General features: G+C 44.3%; 1 protein-coding gene across 7 annotated transcripts in view; it reads left to right on the top strand.

The window, feature by feature from the left end:
• Window positions 1-11,990, top strand: part of CTBP1 (C-terminal binding protein 1) — a 186,890-nt gene extending 174,900 nt beyond the window's left edge. For 6 of the 7 annotated variants that reach the window (XM_058803019.1, XM_058803024.1, XM_058803021.1 and 3 more), the window contains 2 exons: window positions 3,081-3,198; window positions 10,518-11,990. In XM_058803019.1, the coding sequence (XP_058659002.1) occupies window positions 3,081-3,198; window positions 10,518-10,704 (305 nt within the window). In that variant the 3' untranslated portion in view covers window positions 10,705-11,990. The remainder of the gene's footprint in view (window positions 1-3,080; window positions 3,199-10,517) is intronic. The other variant, XM_058803020.1, reaches the window with a different exon arrangement.
• Window positions 11,991-23,958: the final 11,968 nt, after the last annotated feature.

Below are 23,958 nucleotides of genomic sequence, written 5' to 3'. Positions count from 1 at the left end.
TCAGCAAATGCTCACTAAGTCTATTCTGAGAATTGGAACAAGTAATTTTGGAGGTTCTTTGCAATTATATAGGGAAGGCAGGCATTGCAGAATATATCCTTTTTTCATGTATAGGAAATGTATTTTTATGTGGAAAATCGTCTGCTTTTTCCTTTGTTGCATATAACTATTACCCATTGATGGATTTGCAAGCCCTCCTGGTATTGCTGGTATCTTCCTTAGCTTTCCTAGGCACTCCTTTATACTTGTCATGAGCAGTTCTCTGTGTAAAGTTTTCAGTATTTTGTTGGGAGGTTATTCTATTTTAGATGTTCCCCTCTTTAAAGCCCTGCTAAAGAAGTCTGGCATTTTAAAGGGCAGAGTGTCTTTGTTATATAACTGCCATGTAATTGTAAACTGCTCACATAAGAGAAAACAGCTACGTCTCAAACATGCACTGCTAATAAATAAAATGAGAGGACCGAGCCATTTGGCATGGGTTTGAATCCCTTGTAGCCTAAAATAAAAGGAAGGATTTTCATACTGGAAAATGATTCATTAAGCACTAATGTTTTCCCTTTAGTTGGACTTTGCTGTGTCCCCCTTGGCAATAGTGTCTGAATGCTCTGCAGACATGCGGGGCCATCTGTGTCACCTTGAGAGCAGTTCAGTGCCAGCACATTGCTCTGCTACACAAAAAGCACTGGCAGTAGCCTTCCCTCTGCCTTGTGCCTGGAGAGGCCAGGCAATTTAGTTTCGTTTATAGCCTGTGCAGAAAGAAGATTCTCTTCTGGATGCTAATTAAAGACTCTTAAACTCCTGAGCTGAATTGTCCTTTACTGGACGATTTCACTCTGTTTTAGAGGTGACCTGAAGAGCCTGACCATCCTTTTCCTGGAATTGGTGCTTGTGGCTGTACTCCAGAGCTGCAGTGGTACATTTGTTTGTTTGTCAGGGTGGTCAGTAACTGCTGCCTGCTCCCAGACAGCTCTGGGAGAGATTGCACAAGCCAGCATCCGATACCTGTGATTGATGTGCAAACCAGCATTAATAGGCTATTGTCTGAAAATAGAGAAGAGCCAGCTATCCAGAGCCAGTTTCATGTTAAATTTGTGCAGTAGCCAAGCATATGTGCCTAGAAAGGCAGACACAGTTCCTTCAAGTGTGATGGTGCTCTCAGCGATCTGGATCATTGATTTGTATCAAAGCTGTCAGCACTTCAGTGTTTGCATATGGTTTTTAGTAAAATCAAACTGAGACCAGCATTAAGGAGGTGAGAATGACATTGAATTGCAGTGAAACAAATGTAGGAAAGATACAGGAAATGTGGGATAAAGCTGGATATATGAAAACCATAGGGGAGCACAAAGAAGAGAGGGTGTAGAGAGGGAGAATAATTGGAAAAAGGTGTGAAGTATAGGAATGAAGGCTATGACTACCATCTGACAATAAAAATGTTAAGTGTTTTTGCTGTTGCTTAAAAGTCAATGATGTTGTGATGTGTAAAACAGAAATAATCAGCAGAGATTAAATACCTTGAAATATATTTTTAAACTCTGAAGCATTCCAAGTATGAAATAAGGAGGACCACTGGAATGGATGTAAGAGATAGGCAAGCATGGCAAGTGAAAAGATAATTAGAAGTTTAAAATAAAAAAAAAACAAAACTCGTGGGTTCTGGGGGGTTTCCATGTCCAGTTGCCTACAGAAGTTAGCAAAATGAAGAACGAGGTGGGCAAAGAAGAAGACAGGATTGAGAAGGATAAACATCAGAAGAAGAAAGATGGTGTTTAAATTTGTGGACAGTTCTGGCAGAAGTTTATATGGATGCATATTTCAGCTACATTTTGAAGATGATTTCTAGGTGGTTCACCTGTAATGGAGCATGAACCTCACCTTGTTCAGTCCGGAGCTAAAGGCACAGGAGATGTGCCAGCTTCAGGGACATAGCTGAAGGCAGGAGTAACCCTATTTGGTGCTATCCGTTGCACAAAAAGCAGTTCTGTGAAAAGGCTTTTTTACAGCCCCATTGTGACCAGGCTGATGGATAGAAAGAGCAGGCAGAGATAGTCAAGTCCTTAATCAGATTTCCAGCAGGAAGCTGGAGACAAAAGGCTGAGTTCTTTAATGATGGAGCATGGTCAGTTTTTGTAAGGGTTTCTGGAGTCCCATTGCCAGCAGTGGCAGGGGTGGACTCAAAATTACCTCTTTCTGCCCCTCTGTGCAAATGCACTGTAAGAGTGAACTTCAGTGAAGGCACATTAAAACAGATGCCAGAAAAAAGACATGCTCCAATTGATCTCTCTCCATTTAAAATAGGTGGGAACTTTCCTATTGCTGTGAAGAAAATCTGTGTTGGATCTGCTCATGTCATTTGTAGCAGGGCTGAAGATAGTTCTGCAGATGACAGTCACAGGCTTGTCCAGTGCTGAATTGAGGATTCAGGTTCACAGATTTTCCAGTCTTAAAACTTCAGTTATACTTCAGGGGTTAAGGGAGAGTTTAATGAAGTGAAGAAAGGAAATTCTGGTGTATTTTCATTTTATGTAGGAATGAAAGGCATGGCTGAGGATTTATACATTGCAGTAAATAAAAGTGAAGAGCAATTTAGATAAAGATGGGAAAGTTCGGGAGGACAGGGAATAAGTGTTGGTCATATTCAAGTTTATGGCACAATTCCATTCAGAATTCTGTATTTTTCATAAAGTGTTTTTAGTTGCTGTTACAGGTGGAAGGAAAAGGAGGAAAGTGATGTTAAGGACAGAAAGCAGGGGGCTAGATTACTGAATCTGATTGGTAGCTATGCTCTATATCCTAATTACAGCTTCTTGGAAAGATAACTCCAACTGATTTTGGTTCTCCTGAGACCCTGTATGCAAGAGATAGACAGGAAAATCAAAATTAAGCAGAGCATTTCAGCCATTATTGCCTAAGTCCCAGGCAAAAGGCTACAGCTAGGATCAGAAACAAGCTCTTAGTATAATTTTATGTATTGATTTAAATACACAAATATTTGTAAGTATTTTTAACATAGACATACTAAGAGTATAAGGCACACAATTTGAATACATTTTTATTTCCTCTTCCTTGCTTCATCTTAGGTCGTATTCCAGACAGTCTGAAAAACTGTGTTAACAAAGACCACTTGACTGCAGCTACACATTGGGCCAGTATGGACCCTGGAGTTGTTCATCCAGAGCTTAATGGTGCTGCATACAGGTAAGTGTGCTGAAGAGATAGAGGAAATACCTCCATAATTCAGTGTAGGTATTCAGGAATAGATAAAAGAGTTTGCTATTAATGATAGAAGTGCTTTAGCATTACACACCAGCTGTATTGGTTTTGTAATCGTTGTGTTCAGGAGAATAATCCTGTTTTGCTAGTTGATACCAGTCATGCTGTGTCTGGCTATAAATGCTCTTACAGTCTTTTTTCTGTGGGGTTAGTATGTGAGCAATATTTGTATATTCAAGGAAAACAGTTCTGGTCTTCTCCAGTGTTGCAGTGGAAGTGTTTTGGTTTTTTGCTGAAGGTAATGATGCAGCTGTAGGTTACACAAAGACTTTCAGTAATCAACTTGCATTGTTTTGTGGCCTCCAGACACAAGAGAGAGCAAGTAACCCAGTATTGAAAACAGTGCAACAGCCTGTGGTGATTATGAAAATATGTTTAAAATAGCTTTTTCTAAATTATATGTTTAATTTTTAAGCAGAAGCATTTGAGAGACTTGATCTATGTATTCTCAGTCAACTGTGAAAGCAGGTCTTAATAATTAATAGAAAGGGGCAATTTTTTACATCTAATATGCACATTCCTTAGTTGTGAGAATGACTTTGTTTGCTCCAGAGTCATTCTCTGTCCCTTTACCCCTAGCAGCTATTCTAGCAGCAGATTCTTCCCAGTAGCCAGCTTCAGACAGTTTTTATTTATGAAAAACACCTGCAGTTTTTGTGTTTTCCAGCATGATATTTACACATAAGTAGGATGAAGGTGGCAGAAAGCTCCAAATGCCAGATTCCCTCAATGCCTTGAGGAAAGGGGCAGTGAAGTCCTGTCACTGTTTTGTCATAGCTCACTATCCTCATCCTCATCCTTCCGCTGTCCTTCCTCAGGCATCTGCTTTACCTTTGTTGTTGTTTAGGAGGACTCCCCACACTTTTAGTAGAGGGGGATTCCTGATTTTGTGTTACTCCACGTGGGAACCCAGCTGAGAAGTGAAGCAAAATTATCCTGTGCCAGTGCCTTGGAACAGTCTCAGCAGAAAGGGATGGAGGGTGGCAGGGATGAGTGTCACCCCCTCTGCCTCATCAGGAGCCACAGGTGCACCAAGGGAGAGAATACCTTGGATTTGGTGATCACAGCACTTGATGGTTATTTCTGGCAGTATGCCCATAGCCCTAAATATCCAAGAAGGGTGGTTTTATTTGCTTAAATGAGAAGCTCAAGCACACATGTTCTCCTCCACACAGCATCTGGTTTCAGGGACTGCAGTTTGGGGTAGTGAGGACATGGCTGAATGTAATTGGGGCTTAAAGGCAGGTGTTGCTGGACAGGAGGTAATAACTCCAACCCTGTCGTGGCAGTTGAGAACAGGGGTCCATGCCCAAATAAAATGCAGCTTTTTGTTCTCATTTTGGGGGTCACAAGTCCAGCAGCAGCAGGCTTTGCAGCCAGAAATTAATTTTAACTTAGGAATGTTTGGGGGAGTTAATGATTTACAAGGTAAAGACCATATGTATTCAATTTAAGCAGGGTAAACACAGAACTGAGTGGCCTTTTAAGACATTGTTTCAGTCCATTTTTTGATAAAGAAAATTTATTGTAAAATTCTGATTTCATTATTTTCAAATGTAAAATAAAAGTAATTTTAGGAATTTTGAGGCAGGAGTTGATAGTTATACAATAAATGTTAAAAGCTTTTTGGAAGGGCAATAGAATAGTGTTAGAATGTGGGTAAAGGCAGTTACTACTGTGTGAAGTGCAAAATATGCATCACTTGAAGCCCAGGTTTTATGAAGGAATTGGTTTCAATAGCAGTATTTGCTGATGCTTAATTCCTACCTGGATTAAGTACAGCATTTAAACTGATTGTTCAAACCAAGTTTTTCCATCTTTTCTTTGCAATCCAAGATGATGTTTAGCTAAGTGAGTTCTGGAGTCTTTCACAGACAGTACAATGTTTCAGATGTGCTATAACTGTATCATACTCATGTAATTGCATTAGAAGATAAGACCTGGGATAATAATCAATATGTTAAAAAATGCAGATATCTCTTTTGGCTGTTTTATTTTGGATATATAATTCACTTGTATTTTGATGTAGGACAGTAATCTCAAATTGCAGCTATTATCACAAGCTAAGAACATTGAGCATTAGTCAGCAGATTGTAATCTAGATCATCTGAATGTCATCATATTCTGGGGAAAACAAAACCATTTACTGTGTGAAATGCAAGACACCCTATCAACACTAAAGGTCATGCAAACAGGACCTATCCCATGAGTAAAGATCAACAATACTCCTGAGAAGGAATTGTTTGTAGTGGTCAGGCATAGCATACCCTGATCTTGTGTTATCCCTGTGTATTTGTTATTGAGCTGTGAAATAACTCCCTGCCACTTCCTGTCACAGGCACAGGGAAATTCAGCAGCCAGGAACAGTGGTTGTACCATTTATAGACATTTCCACACATCTTCCTGCCTCCTGGCAGGTGGAGGATAAGGCTGGAAATGGCTCTCAGCAGCCTGGGCTAGTGGGAGGTGTCCCTGCCCATGGCAGGGACTTGGAACAAGTTGATCTTTAAGTCCCTTTTATCCCAAACCATTCCATGATTATGTGAATACCTAAGTACTGAAGAGGTACTTGGATGGGCATGGCTGGATGTTGGTAATTCAGGAGTTAATTCGTGTTGAGGTGCTTCACTGGTGGTTTTCAGATTCAGTGCCTGATATCAGAGTGCACTTAAAAATTGCAACTCTTCTGGGACAGACTCAGTTACTTTAACAGAGCTTGATATAGTGAATTCAAGGTGCTTCTGCCATTTAAAAGATAGATGAGAGTAAAGTAGAAATTAAAGTTACCTATCTGTTGTAATTAAGAGGGCTAGTGTGGTTTTCCTCCTAAATTAAGACTACATAGGGGAAGGGGATGGAAGAGTATGAATTAATTAAGAAGTGTAACTGATTGCTCACTTCTGCTTTCACAGAAATTTAGTTCAGTGGACATTCTACCTGGAAAACATTTCAACTTAGTGCTGCCAGAGGAGGAACATAGAGGGGAACTTCGTGAAGTGCTGGAGAGGATGTATTTGCTGGTTAAGAATAGAAAAAATGGAAAGACTGGAAAAGCAATAAATAGCAGAAAAAGGGGAAGTTATATAGAATACATGTGCTCATGGATAGAGGCTGGAGTTTCTGTGCCCTTTCAGAGACAGGATTTGAGCAACACTGATGATTAAAAAGGGACAAAAATTACAGAAAGAGGATTGCAAAGCAGGGTTAGGAGTGGTCAAGTTCAGTGCAGTTTCTGTGGAACAGTATGGTATCTGTATATTGGCTGCTGCCACTGTGTGGCTTTAGGACAAGAAAAAACAAATATAGGGCCTCTGGATGTTACTAAAAGTCTGTAGGAAACCTGTACCTGAGGTGAGGTGCTGGCAGGTAGGATCCTGGTGGTTATGACTTGGTGTCCATGGGAATGTCCTTATATTCAGCAAGGATATTTGGAGTCAGTAGAATTACAGATGTGCAGTTTGAAATGTTTAATGTGCTCATAGGGTAACTCTTAGTGCTCCTGATCCAGCACTGTCCATTTTCACAAGGGGAGGCTCTGACTTTTCTTCCTGAGGAAAACACAGTTGCAGAAGTTGCTCTCTCCTTGACTTTTTTCCAGCTTTGGTGTGTTGATTCTGAGGGAATGTGTTGTTAGAGAGTAGAGATTGTGTTGAGATCAGCTGCCGTGTTGGACTTTTAAATGGAAATTTGTGTCGCGTTGTGTGTCTTGCACAGCACCTAGAATAACAGAAAAGCTGTTTCAAAATTAAATTTAGGTAAAACAATACTGTCTGACAGTTTTTATAGGCATTGAAGCAAATTTGATTAATAAGATTCAAATGGAGTTACTGAAACAAGCAACTAATTCCATTAGCAAGTGCAAATGAATTCCAAGGATCCTCTGTGGAGAGGGAATTAGCATAGGAAGCCCTGTAAATAAATATGTGTACAGCTGGGAGCAGAGTTACCTGGCCTGCAGGAGGTGTGATCGGTCGCAGCCTCGTTACCCATCCCAGATGCAGAGTTGGCTGTGCAGGGGGCTCTGCCAGCATGACCAGGGCCCTGTCCCTGTCCCTGTGTGCTGGCCCTGTGCCATGTCAGCCCTGCTGAGCCCCTCTGGCTCTGGTTCCAATCCAAAAGTGCTTCCCACGATGTTTCTGTGGTGGAGGCAAGAAAACAGCTCCGAGTGCTTGCATTTTCTCCTGAGTCTTGCCTAGGTTCTGCACTAATTTTCTGCCAGTTTGAGGGAACTTGGGATGAGCAGCACAAACAGATATTACCATGGAGAAGATGCACAAAAGGGGTGGAATTCCCAGGTGCACTGAGCTGTGATGAGGAGAAGATCAACAGCAGAATAATGAACTTGAAAAAAGCTTGACAAGTGCCTTTTGTCCCAGGTAGTCCTGGGTAAGTCCTTGGGCAGCAAAAGCTGCAGTGAGTGGTGGTTTTTGTGTTCAGGATTTCAAATGGATAATGCTCTCACCAGGATGCTTGGGTGGGCAGAGGAGAGCAGGAGAGAATGAGGGACGTGAGGGATGAGTGGGCAACTTTATGATGAGCAGGGGAGGCAAAGGGTCAGTGCTGGTGGCCAGTGTGACATAACTTGCAAATAGGTATTGAGATAAAAAATAGGTATTGACTAAAAAAACCCCACATATTTGTATTAAATCCATGCGTAGCTGTTTTTATACAGCACTGTGAAGTACCAGTGTTCATCAGTTACATCTGAAGTTTGTGATTGGAACAGTAGATTTGCAAGATTTTTAGCCTGATAACATCAGAACCATCATAAAATCAAGCTGAATCAGAGGGTGATTCTTTTGTTGAATGTACAAAATATTTAAGCCTCAGTGTTTGTCCAGATAGAGGAAGAAATCTTTAAAACCATCCATAAATATTGTGTTTGCATTTCTCTTTCTTGTAGTCTGCCTAAAGCACTTGTCCTTGTGTAACTGGCACTGGTTCTCATTCAGACAAGTGCAGTGGCAAGTTTGCTGCTGAAAAAGTTACTCAGGTGCAATAGTTTGTCATCTTATTAGTGTGGGGGTGTCTTGGCTTTTTGGGGGAGCTGTTTCTAAGCTAAGACTGCAAAAATAGTGTAAACAATTATTTTTCAAATCACAACAATGAAAGTTTAAAATTCCTACATGAGAATGAGAGAGGAAGAAAAGGAAAAGTCGTAGAGAACATATTGCACAGACCCAGCTGGAATTACTTCTTGTTGAGGTTATGCTTTGAGAGGGGCAAACATTGAAGGTGGTTTCCTTTGCTGTGCTGTTACTCCTGCTCTTAAATCAGAAGAAACAATCTGGCAAACTTTCATGTCTCATTTGGTTAAAATACAATGCATGATTTGCTTTATGTAGCAGCATCTGCATGTGGCATCTAGCCTGGAGCTGAACTCTGTGTCTCTAGCTGGTCTGAAAGCACAAGAAGCATCTCTGTAGCTCTGGAAGGAGGCAGGGTGGATGTGGAAACCCAGGCACTGGGAATATTTCTGTGTCTGCTCTGGGGTGCCCTGGCCCCCAGGGCAGCTCTGACTCTGACCCTCATCCATGGAGAAAGTTTCCCAGACTTCAAGATAGACTGGAATCCACAAAGTGTGAAATAGATTATAGTGTAGGTGTATCATGTGGTGAGAAATTTATGTTTTGGGATTTTTAGTGTGCTGTGGATGGCAGCAAGATGGAGGGCACAGGGTCTCATTTCTTCATGCTTCTTCTTCCTCCTTCTCCATGGGTTTGGGTGGCATTTTGTAATTGGGCAGACCAGTCTGCATTGTGGGCTCTGTGGGATCAGTTATTGGGTTAAAAGGGAAAATAATCCAGGTGTCAGTTCTTAATCGGATGGTTTAGTGTTAAAAGCCCTTGTAACAAGAGATTGTTGGCCATTTTGTGCCTTCTAATGAAAAGCTGCAGAGCTCACAGCAGTGAGACTGTTTTACTGATAAGAACTGATGAACACCTGAGTGTGAACATGAACTGCTGTCCCAAGTGCCTTCAGTGCAGACCCAGAGAAAGCACAGCAGGTACAGGCACAGGTGTCCCTGCTCAGCCCCTGTGCTTTAATGCTGCTCTGCTGTTCTCCTCCCAGCAGCACAGCAGGTACAGGCACAGGTGTCTCTGCTCTGCCCCTGGTTTAATCCTGCTCTGCTGTTCTCCTCCCAGCAGGTACAGGCACAGGTGTCTCTGCTCTGCTGTTCTCCCAGCAGCACAGCAGGTACAGGCACAGGTGTCCCTGCTCAGCCCCTCTGGTTTAATGCTGCTCTGCTGTTCTCCTCCCAGCAGCACAGCAGGTGCAGGCACAGGTGTCTCTGCTCAGCCCCTCTGGTTTAATGCTGCTCTGTTCTCCCCCCAGCAGGTACAGGCACAGGTGTCTCTGCTCAGCCCCTCTGGTTTAATGCTGCTCTGCTGTTCTCCCCCCAGCAGGTACAGGCACAGGTGTCTCTGCTCAGCCCCTCTGGTTTAATGCTGCTCTGCTGTTCTCCTCCCAGCAGGTACAGGCACAGGTGTCCCTGCTCAGCCCCTGTGCTTTAATGCTGCTCTGCTGTTCTCCTCCCAGCAGGTACAGGCACAGGTGTCCCTGCTCAGCCCCTGGTTTAATCCTGCTCTGTTCTCCCCCCAGCAGGTACAGGCACAGGTGTCCCTGCTCAGCCCCTCTGGTTTAATGCTGCTCTGTTCTCCTCCCAGCAGGTACAGGCACAGGTGTCTCTGCTCTGCCCCTGGTTTAATGCTGCTCTGTTGTTCTCCTCCCAGCAGGTACAGGCACAGGTGTCTCTGCTCTGCTGTTCTCCCAGCAGCACAGCAGGTACAGGCACAGGTGTCTCTGCTCAGCCCCTCTGGTTTAATGCTGCTCTGTTCTCCTCCCAGCAGCACAGCAGGTGCAGGCACAGGTGTCTCTGCTCAGCCCCTGGTTTAATGCTGCTCTGTTCTCCTCCCAGCAGGTACAGGCACAGGTGTCTCTGCTCAGCCCCTGGTTTAATGCTGCTCTGTTCTCCTCCCAGCAGGTACAGGCACAGGTGTCCCTGCTCAGCCCCTGGTTTAATCCTGCTCTGCTGTTCTCCTCCCAGCAGGTACAGGCACAGGTGTCTCTGCTCAGCCCCTCTGGTTTAATGCTGCTCTGTTCTCCCCCCAGCAGGTACAGGCACAGGTGTCTCTGCTCAGCCCCTGGTTTAATCCTGCTCTGCTGTTCTCCTCCCAGCAGGTACAGGCACAGGTGTCTCTGCTCAGCCCCTCTGGTTTAATGCTGCTCTGTTCTCCCCCCAGCAGGTATCCCCCGGGCGTGGTCAGCGTGGCCTCCACGGGCATTCCTGCGGCAGTGGAAGGCATCGTCCCCAACCCCATGTCTCTATCACACGGGCTGCCTGCCGTGGCCCACCCGCCCCACGCTCCCTCGCCCGGCCAAACTGTCAAACCAGAGGCTGATAGAGAGCACCCCAGCGACCAATTGTAGCCAACAGCGGCGTTCCTGCGCGGAGAGCCCGGCCGCAGCGCGGAAAACAGCTCCGCTCGAAGCGAAACCCTGCATTTGGATTAAAGGCAAAACCGCGAACTGACGGGAGGAGACGATTATTGCTTTAGAAACTGGTCCAATATACGGTGTAAAAGGAAAAGGTGGGAGACAAAAAGAAGATTCGGAAACATTTTTTTCCTCCGTATAAATTGTAGTTTGTCCCTGTCCAGTGGACTGATTCACTGTTTCTGTGTCCTATGGGTTCTTTGTTAAGCAAGAGAAGTTAGTAGTTAATTATATCATGAATGTACTTGTCTGTGTACAGTTTCTAGAACATTAAAAAGGGTTTGTTTGCTTAGCTGTCAACAATGAAAACCATAAGGGAGGCGTTCAGCAAACCAGTTTTGAGATTAAAAATCCTTTCTTTTATATTTTCAAACATGCCCAAAAATGAGGCAGTTGGCAAACTTCTCAGGACAATGAATTTTTCCCATTTTTCTTTCTACGCCACACAGTGCATTGTTTTTTCTACCTGCTTGTCTTATTTTTTAGAATAATTTAGTAAACAAAAGAAAAACAGTTTCTCCTAATTTTGGCATGAATTCCCTTATTTCAAAATGAAGACGACCTTGCAAAGAGATTTTGAGGAAAACAAAAAGGTTTTGTATAAACGAGCATTGTGCTTTTTGTCACCAGTTAAAGTATATATTATTGGTGGTATCTGGAAAAGGCACTAGACTACTGAAAAGTAGGAGCATTTCATTGCCTACATTGATTCCTTCCTGGTAATGTGGTAGGCTAGCAATATTTTTGGTTAAAATCATGTTTGTGACTGTAACCATTTGTATGAATTATTTTAAAGAAATAAAAATCCCAGACAAATATCAAATGTGTAAAAATTTTTATTTCTGGTAACTGTTTATTCAACTTTTATTAGGTTTCTTAGCTGTAATTTTTAAACAGATGCTGTCAAGTATTTCATTTCTAGCTTTACTTTGCTCTCTGTTGTTTGTAATACCGTCTTGGAAGCTTGAAAAATAAAAACAAAATAATTCTTTCCATACCATTTTTCCCTTTACATTTCGTAAATGTTGATCTTTTTTCCTGTGTTTCTAATGGAGTTTGAAATTAAGATGGATTTTGATTTGTACACCGGCATCATCAGCTGCAATGTGGTAACAGCATTTATGCCACCACTGTGGGCAGAGCAGAGGAGGTACAACAGCAACACGACAACAGCAGTAATAATAATAATAATAATAAATGTCTTTTGCCGAAGTCCAACATGAGAAGTGTCCATTGTTTTATTTGGTTCTGTGATGATGGAAGGCTGCAGCAGGATCTAATTGTATTTGCTTTATTGGAGGAGTTTGTTTCTTTGAGCACAGGCAGAAGTGTGTTCCAGGCAGGTTAAATTCCAGCTGGATGCTGTTCCTGTGCTCCTGGGTAAGGCATCCTTCATCTCTAAAAGTTTGTTAAAAAATCAGAAGTTCAGCTGCTTCGGGAGGGAAGGCCATGGTTGGCAGAACTGACCTGGGCATGAACCTCCTTGGTGCTCTGTTGTCTCTTTTTTCACCGGTGGTCTGTCCAGAGCATCCACCTGAACTCGGCGAGCTGCTTTTATGGATCTGGGGGGAGTTTTGGCCCCATCCCTGCAGGGCTGCAGAGCAGCCTCCAGCTCAGTTCAGGAAAGGGTAAGAGGCTGTAAATCACAAAACTGGAATTTGTGGGTCTCTATGCAGGGAGCACAATGTACAGTGAAATTTTATCTATGGAAGAGGAAGTTTTTTGCCTTGAACATTTAGAGCTAAAAATGTTGTCTATTATAATTTATTTGATGGTAAAACTGTTCCTGTTCCCTCTGTGAAACAAAACAGAAAACAGCCCTAAAGCTGCAAGTTATCCCAGCAAAGACTTCTAAGAGCTTTGAGGCCAAAAACTTGCAAAAAACCAAATGCAATCTCCTTCTGTTGAAGTGGGATTTCATATTTCTTGGGTAATTCATCTTTTAAGATGCTGCTTTGTCAGACTGAACTTGCTTCTTTAACATATGTAAAACAAACATTTAACATCTGGCTGCCAAGAGTTGCTGACAGCCGCATTTGCAGCCCCATTTCCCAAGGAAAAACCAGGAGTGTTCTTGCATCGTTTGGACATGGCTTGTGTAAGTACCTTTTGTTCCTAGTGGATTGATAATTGAACTAGAAATGGTATTTATTGTGTGCACTAATTGGGCTCAGTTCAGAAGCACAAAATCTTTCCAGGATTTGAGCCTGAAATGCACATTCAATGTTTTTGTGTTGGTTTGAGGTTATCTCTGTCTGAGTGCAGCAGAGTAATCCAGTTTCCTGCTTCAGAAAGGAAAAAACATCTGGGCAGGGACAAGACTGATGGACCCTGACTTCGGGCTATGGTCTGAAAATCTGAGAGGTACTGAAAAACCAAAGTTGGCTTAAATGACTGATTGGAAAAGTGGCCCATAATAAACAAAATACTGCTAAGCCAGAGCAACCTTCTCTGTTTTATGACTGCTTTTATTGGGTGGTGATGAGATTTTCCTCTCTTGGGTGAAGGATGTGCTAAATAAGTGTAGACAGCAGAGGATGCAGTTAGTGGGAAAATACAGAGTGGAGAAGGTGATGGCAGCAGAGGCTACAGGTGACCTGAGGCAGTGCTGAAAGAGGAGTTTGATAAATGTGCCTGCCTTGAACATGATCTGCTTTTGGTGGCTTTATTTGAATTGTGGGTCTTGATGGAGAATGAGGCCAAACATGTCAACAGCAGGGTGACACGAGGCTCTGGGGCTGCCCAAGAATTTGGTGCTGTCCAAGAATCAGCAGAAAGGTGCCAGTTGTGCAGGTGCAAAGCCAGGTGGTGGCAAATCCAACAAAAACTTGGCAGGAAAAGGACCCAGGGTGGGCCTGGTGGATTGGTGCTGTGGGAAGGAGCAGTGTGGTGGCAGATTGATCTGGCACAGGGTTTGGTAGGACTGAGAATGGATCAGAGGTGTCACACAGGTCCTGTTACGTTTGCTGAGTAATTCTGGTCGGGCATTTTCAAAAGGCTGAGCTGGAGCTGAAGTCATAGGAGAGATGGGCTCTCAAATTCACTGATGGTGTGCAGGACTCACAGGAGAGGAAATCTGAGTAACTGGATATTTTCAGTTTTAACTGAAGGCTGAGTTGGGGAAATGGCTGTAAGTAATAAATGCTGTGGAGGAAGGAGAAATGTTAAAGCAATGATGGTACGTGACAGTTTAAGTGGGGTTAGGAAAAGTTCTCTCAACAGGGAGGTCCTGGGACCCAGTCCTGAAGTCTCTGCAGCTTGGGTTGGGGTTTTTGTTTTGTGTTTGGGTCCTTTTGGTTTTTTATGTAACTTTGTCTTTATAATCCAGAATGTGAGAATGTTGTTTAAAGGTTGTACAAGATTGCAACCAAACCAACAACTAGAGGCTTTTTTTCCATTCAGGATAAAACACTTTAACTTCTTTTTTAACAAGCTTCAAGGCTTTTTCCCTTATTACAGGATTTTGGGGGTTTTTTGTTTTTTTTTTTTTTTTTTTTTTTTGCAAAAATGCCTTATTTTCTTGTCCAGTTTCCATCTCAGGTTATTAAGGCTGGCTTTCCAAATGACCTTGACTGCTGCAGTTTACCTGTTCCCAGCTTGCTCCTCAGACCGAAGGGTTTTCTCCTCTCATTTCAGTGGATGCACAGTCTTGGTTGTTCTGCTTGAAGGAGAAGGCAGCACTACCTGTATTTCCTTTATTCAGTTCACTCCAACCTTTCTATTTTGTGAATTGAAAACAAAGAAGTCATTAGTTTTAAGGGCAGAGTGTAGTATTAGATCATTTGTCTGACCACCTAGTAAAGCTGTCCAGTGTGATATGTGATATGAGTCTTCCTTAAACCTGATACCATGTTTTGAATTCAGTAAATCTTTCAGAAATATTTCTAGTATTTATATGAAAATGTCAAGTGATGGGTGTTTTTTTGCTGTTTCCTTTAGTAGCTTGTTTAAACAAGGGATGACCGTCACTGTAATTTTTAAATGGCTTTATTTAATTTGGCTTTCCCTGCCTCTAAATTCCAGTTATTGTTTCATGTTAAACATGAGGTCATGTAGGCTGGCTTGGATTTAGTGAGCATGTCACATTTTAGCCATTTTGCCTTTGTGCTGAGGTCAGTGACACATCTTCCAGGAGGAACAAACTGTGTTATTCATCTGTTTTCTTTTCCAGTTGCTTCCATTGCCCTATCCATCCTTTCTTTGTGGCTCTGTATTTCTGCCCTTTGGAATGGCATAGTCCAATATGGTTATCTTCTGCAGGAATTTCAGAGTTTCTGATCTCAGTCTTTCGGCTGTTTTCTTCTTCCCTCCATCAGCTTTCCAATTTCCTTGGTAAAGTTTCCTTCAAAAATTTTCCTTCAAAGTCACAGGTGCTCAAGGAAATTAATCATTCCTTTTCTTTGTCCTTCTTTGCCCAGGTAGCACCTCATTAGCAGCCAGAGCTCCTCATTGAGTGGTCCTGCTCCTTTCATGCACCATCTGCACACTTTGTGTGTCTGCCTCTTGCAGGATGGACCTTTGCTGGGTCCCACGCTTCAGATCAGCCCCTCAACATCTGCCTCCTGTCCTTCCTCGTCTCCTTCCAGCCTTTGGGAGCCCTGGAATGTTACCCAAGCATTCTTCCCTTTTCTGGAAGGCAGTTCCAGTTTCCGTCTGTGAGTTCCAGCTTGACACAGGCTCAGCTCTCCTTGGCTGACCTCCTCGCACAGCACCTCACCAAACCCATGTCATATATCACATTTTTTGTATCCGGTTTGGGGTTTGGGATCACCCAGCTGCTCTTCTTTCTTTTAACGCAGATCCTCATCTGGAGTTTCCTTCCCTCATTTTCTGTACCACAAAACCAAACAAACCTCTTCATATCTCAGCACTTTCCTTTGCCCTTACCCTCGTGCTCAGAGCCACACTGGGGTGGTTTTATGAAGCAGCACTGTTGGTTTGGGGGGTCAGGGTGGTCACCACAAACAGACTGAAGAGTGTCCTTGGATGGTCAGAGGCATCTGGGACATGCCCAAGATGACGCAGAGAATTCTCTGAGCGTGCCAGTCCCTTGAAGATATTTGTTACTTACACACTCTTTACCTACACATCCACCCCCCTTCTTTCATATGCTGCCTAAAAAGGATAAGGAGTTGCTGGCTCAAGAAATGAAGTAAGGAAGTTTAGGAAGAACCCCAAAATCAAATGTCTCAAAGGTCAAAGATTTAAAGCAATGAAGTGGAGCAAGATCATAGCTTAAATTGCCACAATAACCTTTTGTTATGTGTCACATTTGATGCATTAGAAGCAGACAATTATGTGTCAGTTTGACAGTGCTATTTATTTCTGCTGTGCAAACAGAGACCTTTTAGAGTTTGGGGAAAGCTTACAGAGCTGGCTCCCCAGATACACTCTAGGAGTTAGGGCAGCAAATCAGCATCTAAAAATAAATCTCCTGAGGAGCTGACATCCCAGACTTGTGTTTCCAAACCCCTCCAGCCATTTCCAAAGTGTCCCACCCAATGGAATATGTTGCATTCTCAAGCCAGTTGCCTCCAACACAGCTGTCAGCTCCCATCCCCATCCCTGGGACCTCAGGAAGTACAAACTTCCTCCTCAGCACACCTAAAAGCACCAGAGGAAATCCCATTTAAGTCCCTGCTGCTGTTCAGTAGGATTTTAGTTAAGCCCTCATGTAAAGCTAAGTCCATGCTGTATTTTACTGCTCTTAAACCACAACAGAAAGAAAATCTGCTCGTGGTATTTTCCAGTAACACATTTGCAGTTATCAGCACCAGTGGTTTCCATGTGAAAATGGGGTCAGGGGATTTCCAGCCTCTTTTTGATACAAGTTTTAATTCATTTTGCTGTTTGCTTGCTCATGTTCTTTCAAGGCCTAGTGTATGTGAAATGTGTTTATTGTGTAAGAAGTTCTGGTGATAGATTTTTGTCTCTTAGGTTGCAGCACTGTGTCATTAGCTCCAAGGCCATCACTTCCCATTCCCAGCATGGAGTGCCTGTCCTTTGAAACTGATGGCTGAAACGAGGTTTTCAAGTACACGTATTCTGAAGAGCTGTAGTTTTCTTTTTCTTTTTTCTCTTCCTCCTGCAGACCAGCCATTTTCAGAGCAGGACACAGCCCTCATATTGCAAGAAGCACAGGTAAGAGTGAAAACCTCCACTGTGACTCAGAGCTCATTTCAGAGGTTTTCAGCCTCTGTGAATTGAAAGAAAAAAGGCATGGTTCTGCATCATGTAACTAGTGGGTAAGTTCTTATCCTATTTTACAGAAAAATAGAATCTTGATTCTGTTCAAAGAGCAGTATTAAGTTGTTCCCCCTTGGATTGTGGCACATACACCACTTGGATTTTTAGATGTGTCCTGGAGCAAAATGTGTCACTCCAGTGAATGCCTTTCCAAGCGACACGGGGTCTGGGCTGAGCCTCGTCACTTGGAGAACTCTCTTTATGTGTTACATCCAAATTTGCTGGGAGTAGGATAAGGTTTCTGATGTCACAGTGATCCCCAAAGCTCTGTAGTTTTCATTTGCAGTTAATTGTCAGTGGAGCTGCAGTGGCCCCCAGCAGTTTGTGATGTCTGTGTGACACAGCAGAGTTCAGAATTAAGGGGACACCAGAGTTTCCCTTTGAAAAAGGCTGTCGAGCCATTAGATGGTGCCTGCTCTTAAATCTTGATTCATCTGTCTGGGCTCTTTCTTCTGCTTGTCCTCAGTGACCTAAGTGAGATCCTGAGAGGAATGGCTCCTCGTGCATGGAGTTTTTCCAGTTAAGTGCTTGAGATTACAGTGGAGCAAACCAGGGAGAGTCTCTGCAGATCTGAGTGTGTCAGAGTAAACCTCTCATTGTAATTCTTTAATTTTCTAGTTTCGAAGTGGATTTGCTACTTAGGAGATGCACAGAGCAGAAATAAAATATCATCCAGAAGAGGTACCTCTGTGTGCTGCTCTCTCTCCAGATACATTTAGCCCCATCAAAACTCTCCCCAGAGGAACAGAAGGATGAAACTTCTCCAAGCTGCAGAGCTATGTTTGAAAAACTGCTTTGATAACTCACATCTGATAATTCACCCCCAAAATCTATTGTTGTGAGGTTTAAAACTCCAGATGTTGGAAGCACTCCCGAACAGCTGCTTAGGCTCAGCTCCATCGGCCTCTGGAATCCCTTTGGGGATGCAGATTCCTGGGTGGAAACTTTTGTTTGGGATATCTTGGGGGTTTTTAATGCTTTTTCAGTGTGATCATTCCAGGGACTTTCAGAATTGCAGTGCCTCTTGGCAAAACATGTCAGGGGGCAGAAATTGCTGCCTGACCTTCTCAGCAAGTTAAAACCTGAAAATCCAGGAGAAGAACGATGGGATCGATGTCCGTCCGTCCGTCCGTCCGTGCCCAGGGCAGCCCAGGGCTGGTGCAGCGGCGGCTGCTGCGGTGCCAACCCAAACCCTTGGCACAGTCAGGGATGATCTCGGCTCCGATATCCCGTGCCAGGCCCTGCATTTCCAGCAGGAGCGAGGGCGGAGCTGAGCTCTTGTTCCCCAATTTCCCCTCTCAGGATTCCTTGGCGCTCGCCGGGATCGCGCCCTGGCTCCGCGTCCCCCGGGTTTCCTCCCGATTCCTTTCACACCTCTGGGGGATCTGCTTGTGCCCGTCATAAATGCTTCATTTCATTTTACCTTCCGCTGTCCCTTCCGCCGCTTCCCGCGCAAGGGCCGGAGGGGCCCCCGCGGCATCCGCTGGGTGCCAAGGGCACTTTGTGCATGGAGAGGAGCCCCGGGAGCCCGGGCCGGGCTTTGCCCGCCGCTGCTCTCAGCCCCTCCATCGATGTCATTTTTATACGGAATTTGGGAGTGTTTGGGTACTGCCCATGGAGCATCTTTCCCTTCGAAAGTGTGTAAATGCCCCTGTTCTTGTTTGTGGGTTGGTCATTCGAGCTTGGCAACACATTCTGCCATGGTGTCCCGGAGTTTGGAGAGGATCAGGTATTCACCAGCCTGGTGGGGCTGATAAATTCACAGAATTCGCTGTTTAAAAGCTGTGCCTGTACTGGCTTCCCTGTTAATCACAAATCAGGTGTCATTTCCATTCTTAAATTACAGATGGGATCTGTTCAGGACAGGAGTCTGTAAATTATTTCTTTTATTTATAAACAAATAAATGAATATTGGATAATTCATTTGCCAAAAATTTTAGAGGCACAATTATGGAGGAAAAAATGAAACAAAGAAATCAGAGGAGAAACATAGACACCCTTAGCATTTTGCAAAGCTGGGGCATGGATTATGCTGTTTGTTGTCCTGACTTTATGAGATTTTGTCCTCTGTGGAATACACCCTTGTGCTTTTGCCTACTGGAAATGTCTCAAGTTACAGACTTCCGTCAGAGTCTGGAGGGTTTTTCTGTTTTCCCAGCAGCTTCCAGGGGCCCTCGCAGGGAAGTTCCCAGTTCCCTGTCAGTGGTGACAGCAGCGCTTTTGGCTGCTCCTTTCTGACACCTGTCACACATCCCAGCCCTGCTGTCCCATCCCTGACAACATCCCGGCAGCCCTGCTGAGCCTGGATGTGGCTGGTGGTGCCGGTTCTTCAGAGCTGCTGGACATGAAATTCACCCCCTGCACGCCTGGGCCCTGCAGTGCCTTCAGCGGCGCCTCCACTGCCTCCGCTCTGGTTTTGCTTGGAAAGGCAAGCCCCAAAATGATGATCTGATGTGTTGTGTTTTGGAATGTGGTGGGAATCTCCTGGTCTGGAACTTGGAGAAACATGGGCAGTGTTTGATTTATTTTCTTTCTCTGTGTCACTGGCAGACTGGACATTAAAATCTTAAAATAAGCCACGATAATAATGCCAATAGATTGGGTCTAGAAAAAAGCAGTAGATGTGCAACAGCTTTTTGACCAGTCATTTATTAATGGAGCATTGGTTTTCTGATGGAAGGCTCTGGACAGTGCTATGGAAAATGCAGCATGGTGCTGTCACTTCAGCATCGTAATGTTCATGTGGCCACGCTGATGTTCTCAAAATATCACAGATTTGGATTTGCTAGTTTCTGAGTACTCGCCTTCAGAATCTTAGTGCTGATATTTTAAGATTTGTATTCATGAATTCACCTTTAGTTCTCGTGGCTTCAAAGAGTTCTGGCTGTTTTAATAGTGTGATTGATCAGGTAAGATGACAGTTTTCAGCTGACTTCCTGGGATGCCCTTCAGTTTGCAATAATTTCCTTGAGGCAAAAGCAAAAAAAAAAGAAAGAAAACAAAAAACCTCCTAATGGACTAAAACCAGATTTTCCAAGAATGCTAAATATAAAAATATATCTATTTTGCTGGAATTAAAATAGATTGACAACGCATATTTGTCTTCGATGGACATGAGAATCATGAAGAGCCATGCAAAAGAACCTGATGGTCCCAGTTTACAGCAAGGGTAATGTATTTGTTATTTGTAAAGGGTTAATCAATGATTAACAGGCATTGCAATCAATAGTTAATTGATTGTTGTAAGCTTGGTTCCCACATGGCTTGTAGCTATCTGCAGCATTGCATTCACACTGTAATGTATTTATTAGTTATTAATCACACACTAGTGGTTTTTAAATGTTTTAAATGTTTTAAATTCACTTTATTAGGGGTAACTAAATTTTCAGTAGCACATCAGTGAACTTGAGTTCTGCCTTCACATTAGCAAAAGGGAATATATGAGAAAGCAGCTAATTTGGCTGCTTTCTTTAATTTGAGGAACTCAGCTGCATACATGGAGGAGCTATCACATTATAAAAGCAATTTTAAGTAAAACATGCCATTTATGGAAGAAGAACTCTTAAAGATTTTTGTAATTACAAATATTTGTACTGTTAAGTGAATTGCATTGAAGTATTTGTTGTTGTTGTTGCTTTATTTCCCTGGAGGACCCTTGTGTAGTGGGAGCTTTGTTATGTTGATAAATGTGCCTGAAAGCTTTATAATGTACTGATGCATTGTAATGATAAATAGAGCTGGTTAAGTAGTAAAGATCAAACACACAATTAAACAAACTGTAATATACATCTTGCTGAGCAAGGGAAAACAATAGTGGAATCAGTAGAGATGAATACAAATGGCTTTATTGAACTAAGCAAAAAATATATTCCTGTGCCTACAGAATGAGGAAATTTGGCCTGATACTTGCAAGAACAGAACTTATAAAGTGCTTAATCAGATCTAAAATGTCTTTAAGCTGTTCAGCATTTGCAATCAGCAGGCAGGGCTCTCTCTGAGTAATGGAGATGTGCAAGAACTGAGTGAACAGAGCAATAGAAATGTGCAAGAACTGAGTGAATAGAGCAACAGAGATGTGCAAGAACTGAGTGAATAGAGCAATAGAAATGTGCAAGAACTGAGTGAATAGAGCAACAGAGATGTGCAAGAACTGAGTGAATAGAGCAACAGAGATGTGCAAGAACTGAGTGAATAGAGCAACAGAGATGTGCAAGAACTGAGTGAATAGAGCAATAGAAATGTGCAAGAACTGAGTGAACAGAGCAACAGAGATGTGCAAGACTCCAGGGGCTGAGGGAACCAGTGCAAGGTGGATGGCCAGGAGGGGAGCCTGGCACAGCAGGCAGGGCTCACAGGTCTGGCCCAGCAGGAGAATTAACAAAAACACATCACACCCAGGGACTGGAGCAGAACGTTGCCTGCTCCTATTGTCCAGCAGGGCCTTTCCTAGAACCTCCCCAGCAGGGAAGGGAGCCTGGCTCTCACTTGGCAGGGCCACAGAGGTTTCACACTTGTTATTGCTGTCTGCTCCTCCGCATGCCAGCAGGAAATGTGATTCAGAGGGAGCACTCTGGAAAGGGGAAACATGGCCATGCATTATTGCAGAGGCACAAAAAGGAAGATTTAACATGAGGCATCGACAGGGGCTCTCATTCCCCTCTCAGAGCAGTAACCACCCAACCTGCTTGCAGATTGATCTTGTCCATTCCAACCTTGAATTTCTGTGAAGGGTGTTGTGAGTGAATTTCCCTTGCAGGGGTACCCATGGCCAAGGCAGCACAATAGGAATTTCACAGCTCATTTTACAGATGCTGTGGTGGAATAACTCCTTGAGGAGTTAGGCAGGATGCAGCAGCCAGAAGAAATAATAATTCTCTTGGATTGTGAGCTCCTACCCTACACAGTGCTTTGCCCACCTGGAATATCATAAGCCATTAGGATTCCTTTGCATATCTGGGTATTAACAAGACTCAGGGGGAGCAGCCAAATCCTGCTTCACTGGTGCCAGCAGCCAGACTCCTAAGCCTTGTGCACACTGGCCAATTATTGTGTAAAATCCCCATGGTGCTCACCAAGCTCTGCTCTGCCACCAGGAGGTACCCAGCAGACAAAAAGCATCTGCTGGTGTGGTGTGGGCTGCTGGAAATGTCCTTTCCCAAGGATGCAGAGTGTGAAATGTTCCAGCAGACCTGTTCGCTCCGATTTGCCGAGTGCTGCTGATGCTGAAAGCTCTGCGCGGCCTCCAGGAAGTCAGGCTTGTTTAATGAGAAGCAGGAGAGTAATAAATGCATCCAGCTTCTGGAGATTAAGAGAGAAAGGAGTGGCCAGGGAAGGCACTGCGGCCCCCCTGCCTCTGGCTCCCCACAACCCGAGCTACAGGCGTTGCTCAGCGTGGAGTTGTGAGGGAGTTCCCAGCAATATCCATGGGAATAGAGGGGGCTTCTCCTCTGTAAAAAAACCTGCCTCTGTCCCAAGAGCTGCATGTCACTCCACAGAGATATTTACATGTCCAGCTGGCACCTGAATACCTTTATGGATGTGGCCTTTGGTCCTGATTGTGCTGCTGCACTCTGTAGTGTCACTGGTTGTCACAGCAGGCCCCAGATCAGAATGGACTGAGGAGAGAAGCACAGCCCAGCAGCCACAGGGTTTGATTTCATTGGGTTGGGCTGCTTTATGGTCCCTTGATAAACCTAGTTTTTTCCTTGTTGAAACACAATGTGTCTGCCAAGGCCCGCAGGAAAGTGGGAACTGTCTGGAGGAGAAATTGCAGACTGACAGGGATAGCCCTGCTCGATGGGAAAGAGACTCCAAAGGGTTTTGTGATGTCTGTCGCTTTATGCCATCTCTTCCTCACTGAGTTTGCAGCCCAAAGATTATTTTGGATGCTTGCCTGTTCCCAGAAGCTCCATGTGCTCAGAACAATTCCAGCTCTGCGTTAAGACAATAATTATAATCAAATCTCACGCTCTGCTGCCTCGGCCAGTCACCTCCATGGAGCAGGTGGGCAGGGGTCTCACATCAGTGAGGGCCTTCCCTCCCAGTGTACAACTGGCCTGGTGTCTTCAGAAAGGGCTTTTTTGTTTTTTCCTTTGGCTCCCCCCTATTTCTCCCATGGCATCAGGGACAGGCTTCAGCTGGAGAATTGTGGGCAGGGTTGGAAGTGCAAGGAAGGAGAAAGATGTTCTGTCTGCTGCCTGCCTGCTGCTCCTTGCTCACACCCAGGCTGGGAGCAGGCAGGCAAAGGAAAATGTGGTTTTGGTGGCCCCTCTGCCCCCGCTGATGTCCTGTGTCAGCGCTGGGACCTGCCCTGGGCCCAGCCTGGCTGTGGGTCCAAGTCCTGCTGTCCCAGAATCCCAGAACGGGCTGGGATGGAAGGGACCCCAGCGATCACCAGGTCCAGCCCTCCTGCTCAGGCAGAGGCTGAAGGGCAGCCCCGGCCCTGCCAGGGGTGCTGTGCTCTCCTGTCGTGGCACACCTGGCCAGGGGCACACACACAGGTTGCTGTCGGTGTTGGCAGTGCCACTCTGAGCTTATTGGTGACCTTGAACAGCAAAAACGCAGGGGCAGACACAGGCTGGGTTTGCTTTGGAAGGCTGTCCCTCAACACATCCATCCCTCCAGCTCCCCTGCAAGTCAGGCTCAAGGCCAGATGTGAGCAAGTCTCTTCTGCTGGATGGCCCCTCTGTGCTCTGTCACCTCAGTCAGAAAAGCAGAAAGGTCCCTGCTCAGCTCTGGTGTCATTTTGACCCCCAGATGATGTGTTCAGTCTTTAGAAAATTATAAATTGAGGAGAAAGGTGCCTTTGGGGAAATGTTCCCAAAGCTGCAGAACTGACTGGGTGTTTGTTTTAAAACCAACAATTCCACCATCTGTTGGGGGGCTCTCCCCCACAGCCCAGCCCGTGCTGCACCACTGGTGGCTGAGATGCTGGAGATGGGA

Source organism: Ammospiza caudacuta, chromosome 4, assembly GCF_027887145.1.
Source record: "Ammospiza caudacuta isolate bAmmCau1 chromosome 4, bAmmCau1.pri, whole genome shotgun sequence".
NCBI classification, from domain to species: Eukaryota; Metazoa; Chordata; class Aves; order Passeriformes; family Passerellidae; genus Ammospiza; species Ammospiza caudacuta.
Note: the sequence above shows the minus strand (reverse complement) of the source record. Positions and strands in the feature narration are given on the sequence as shown.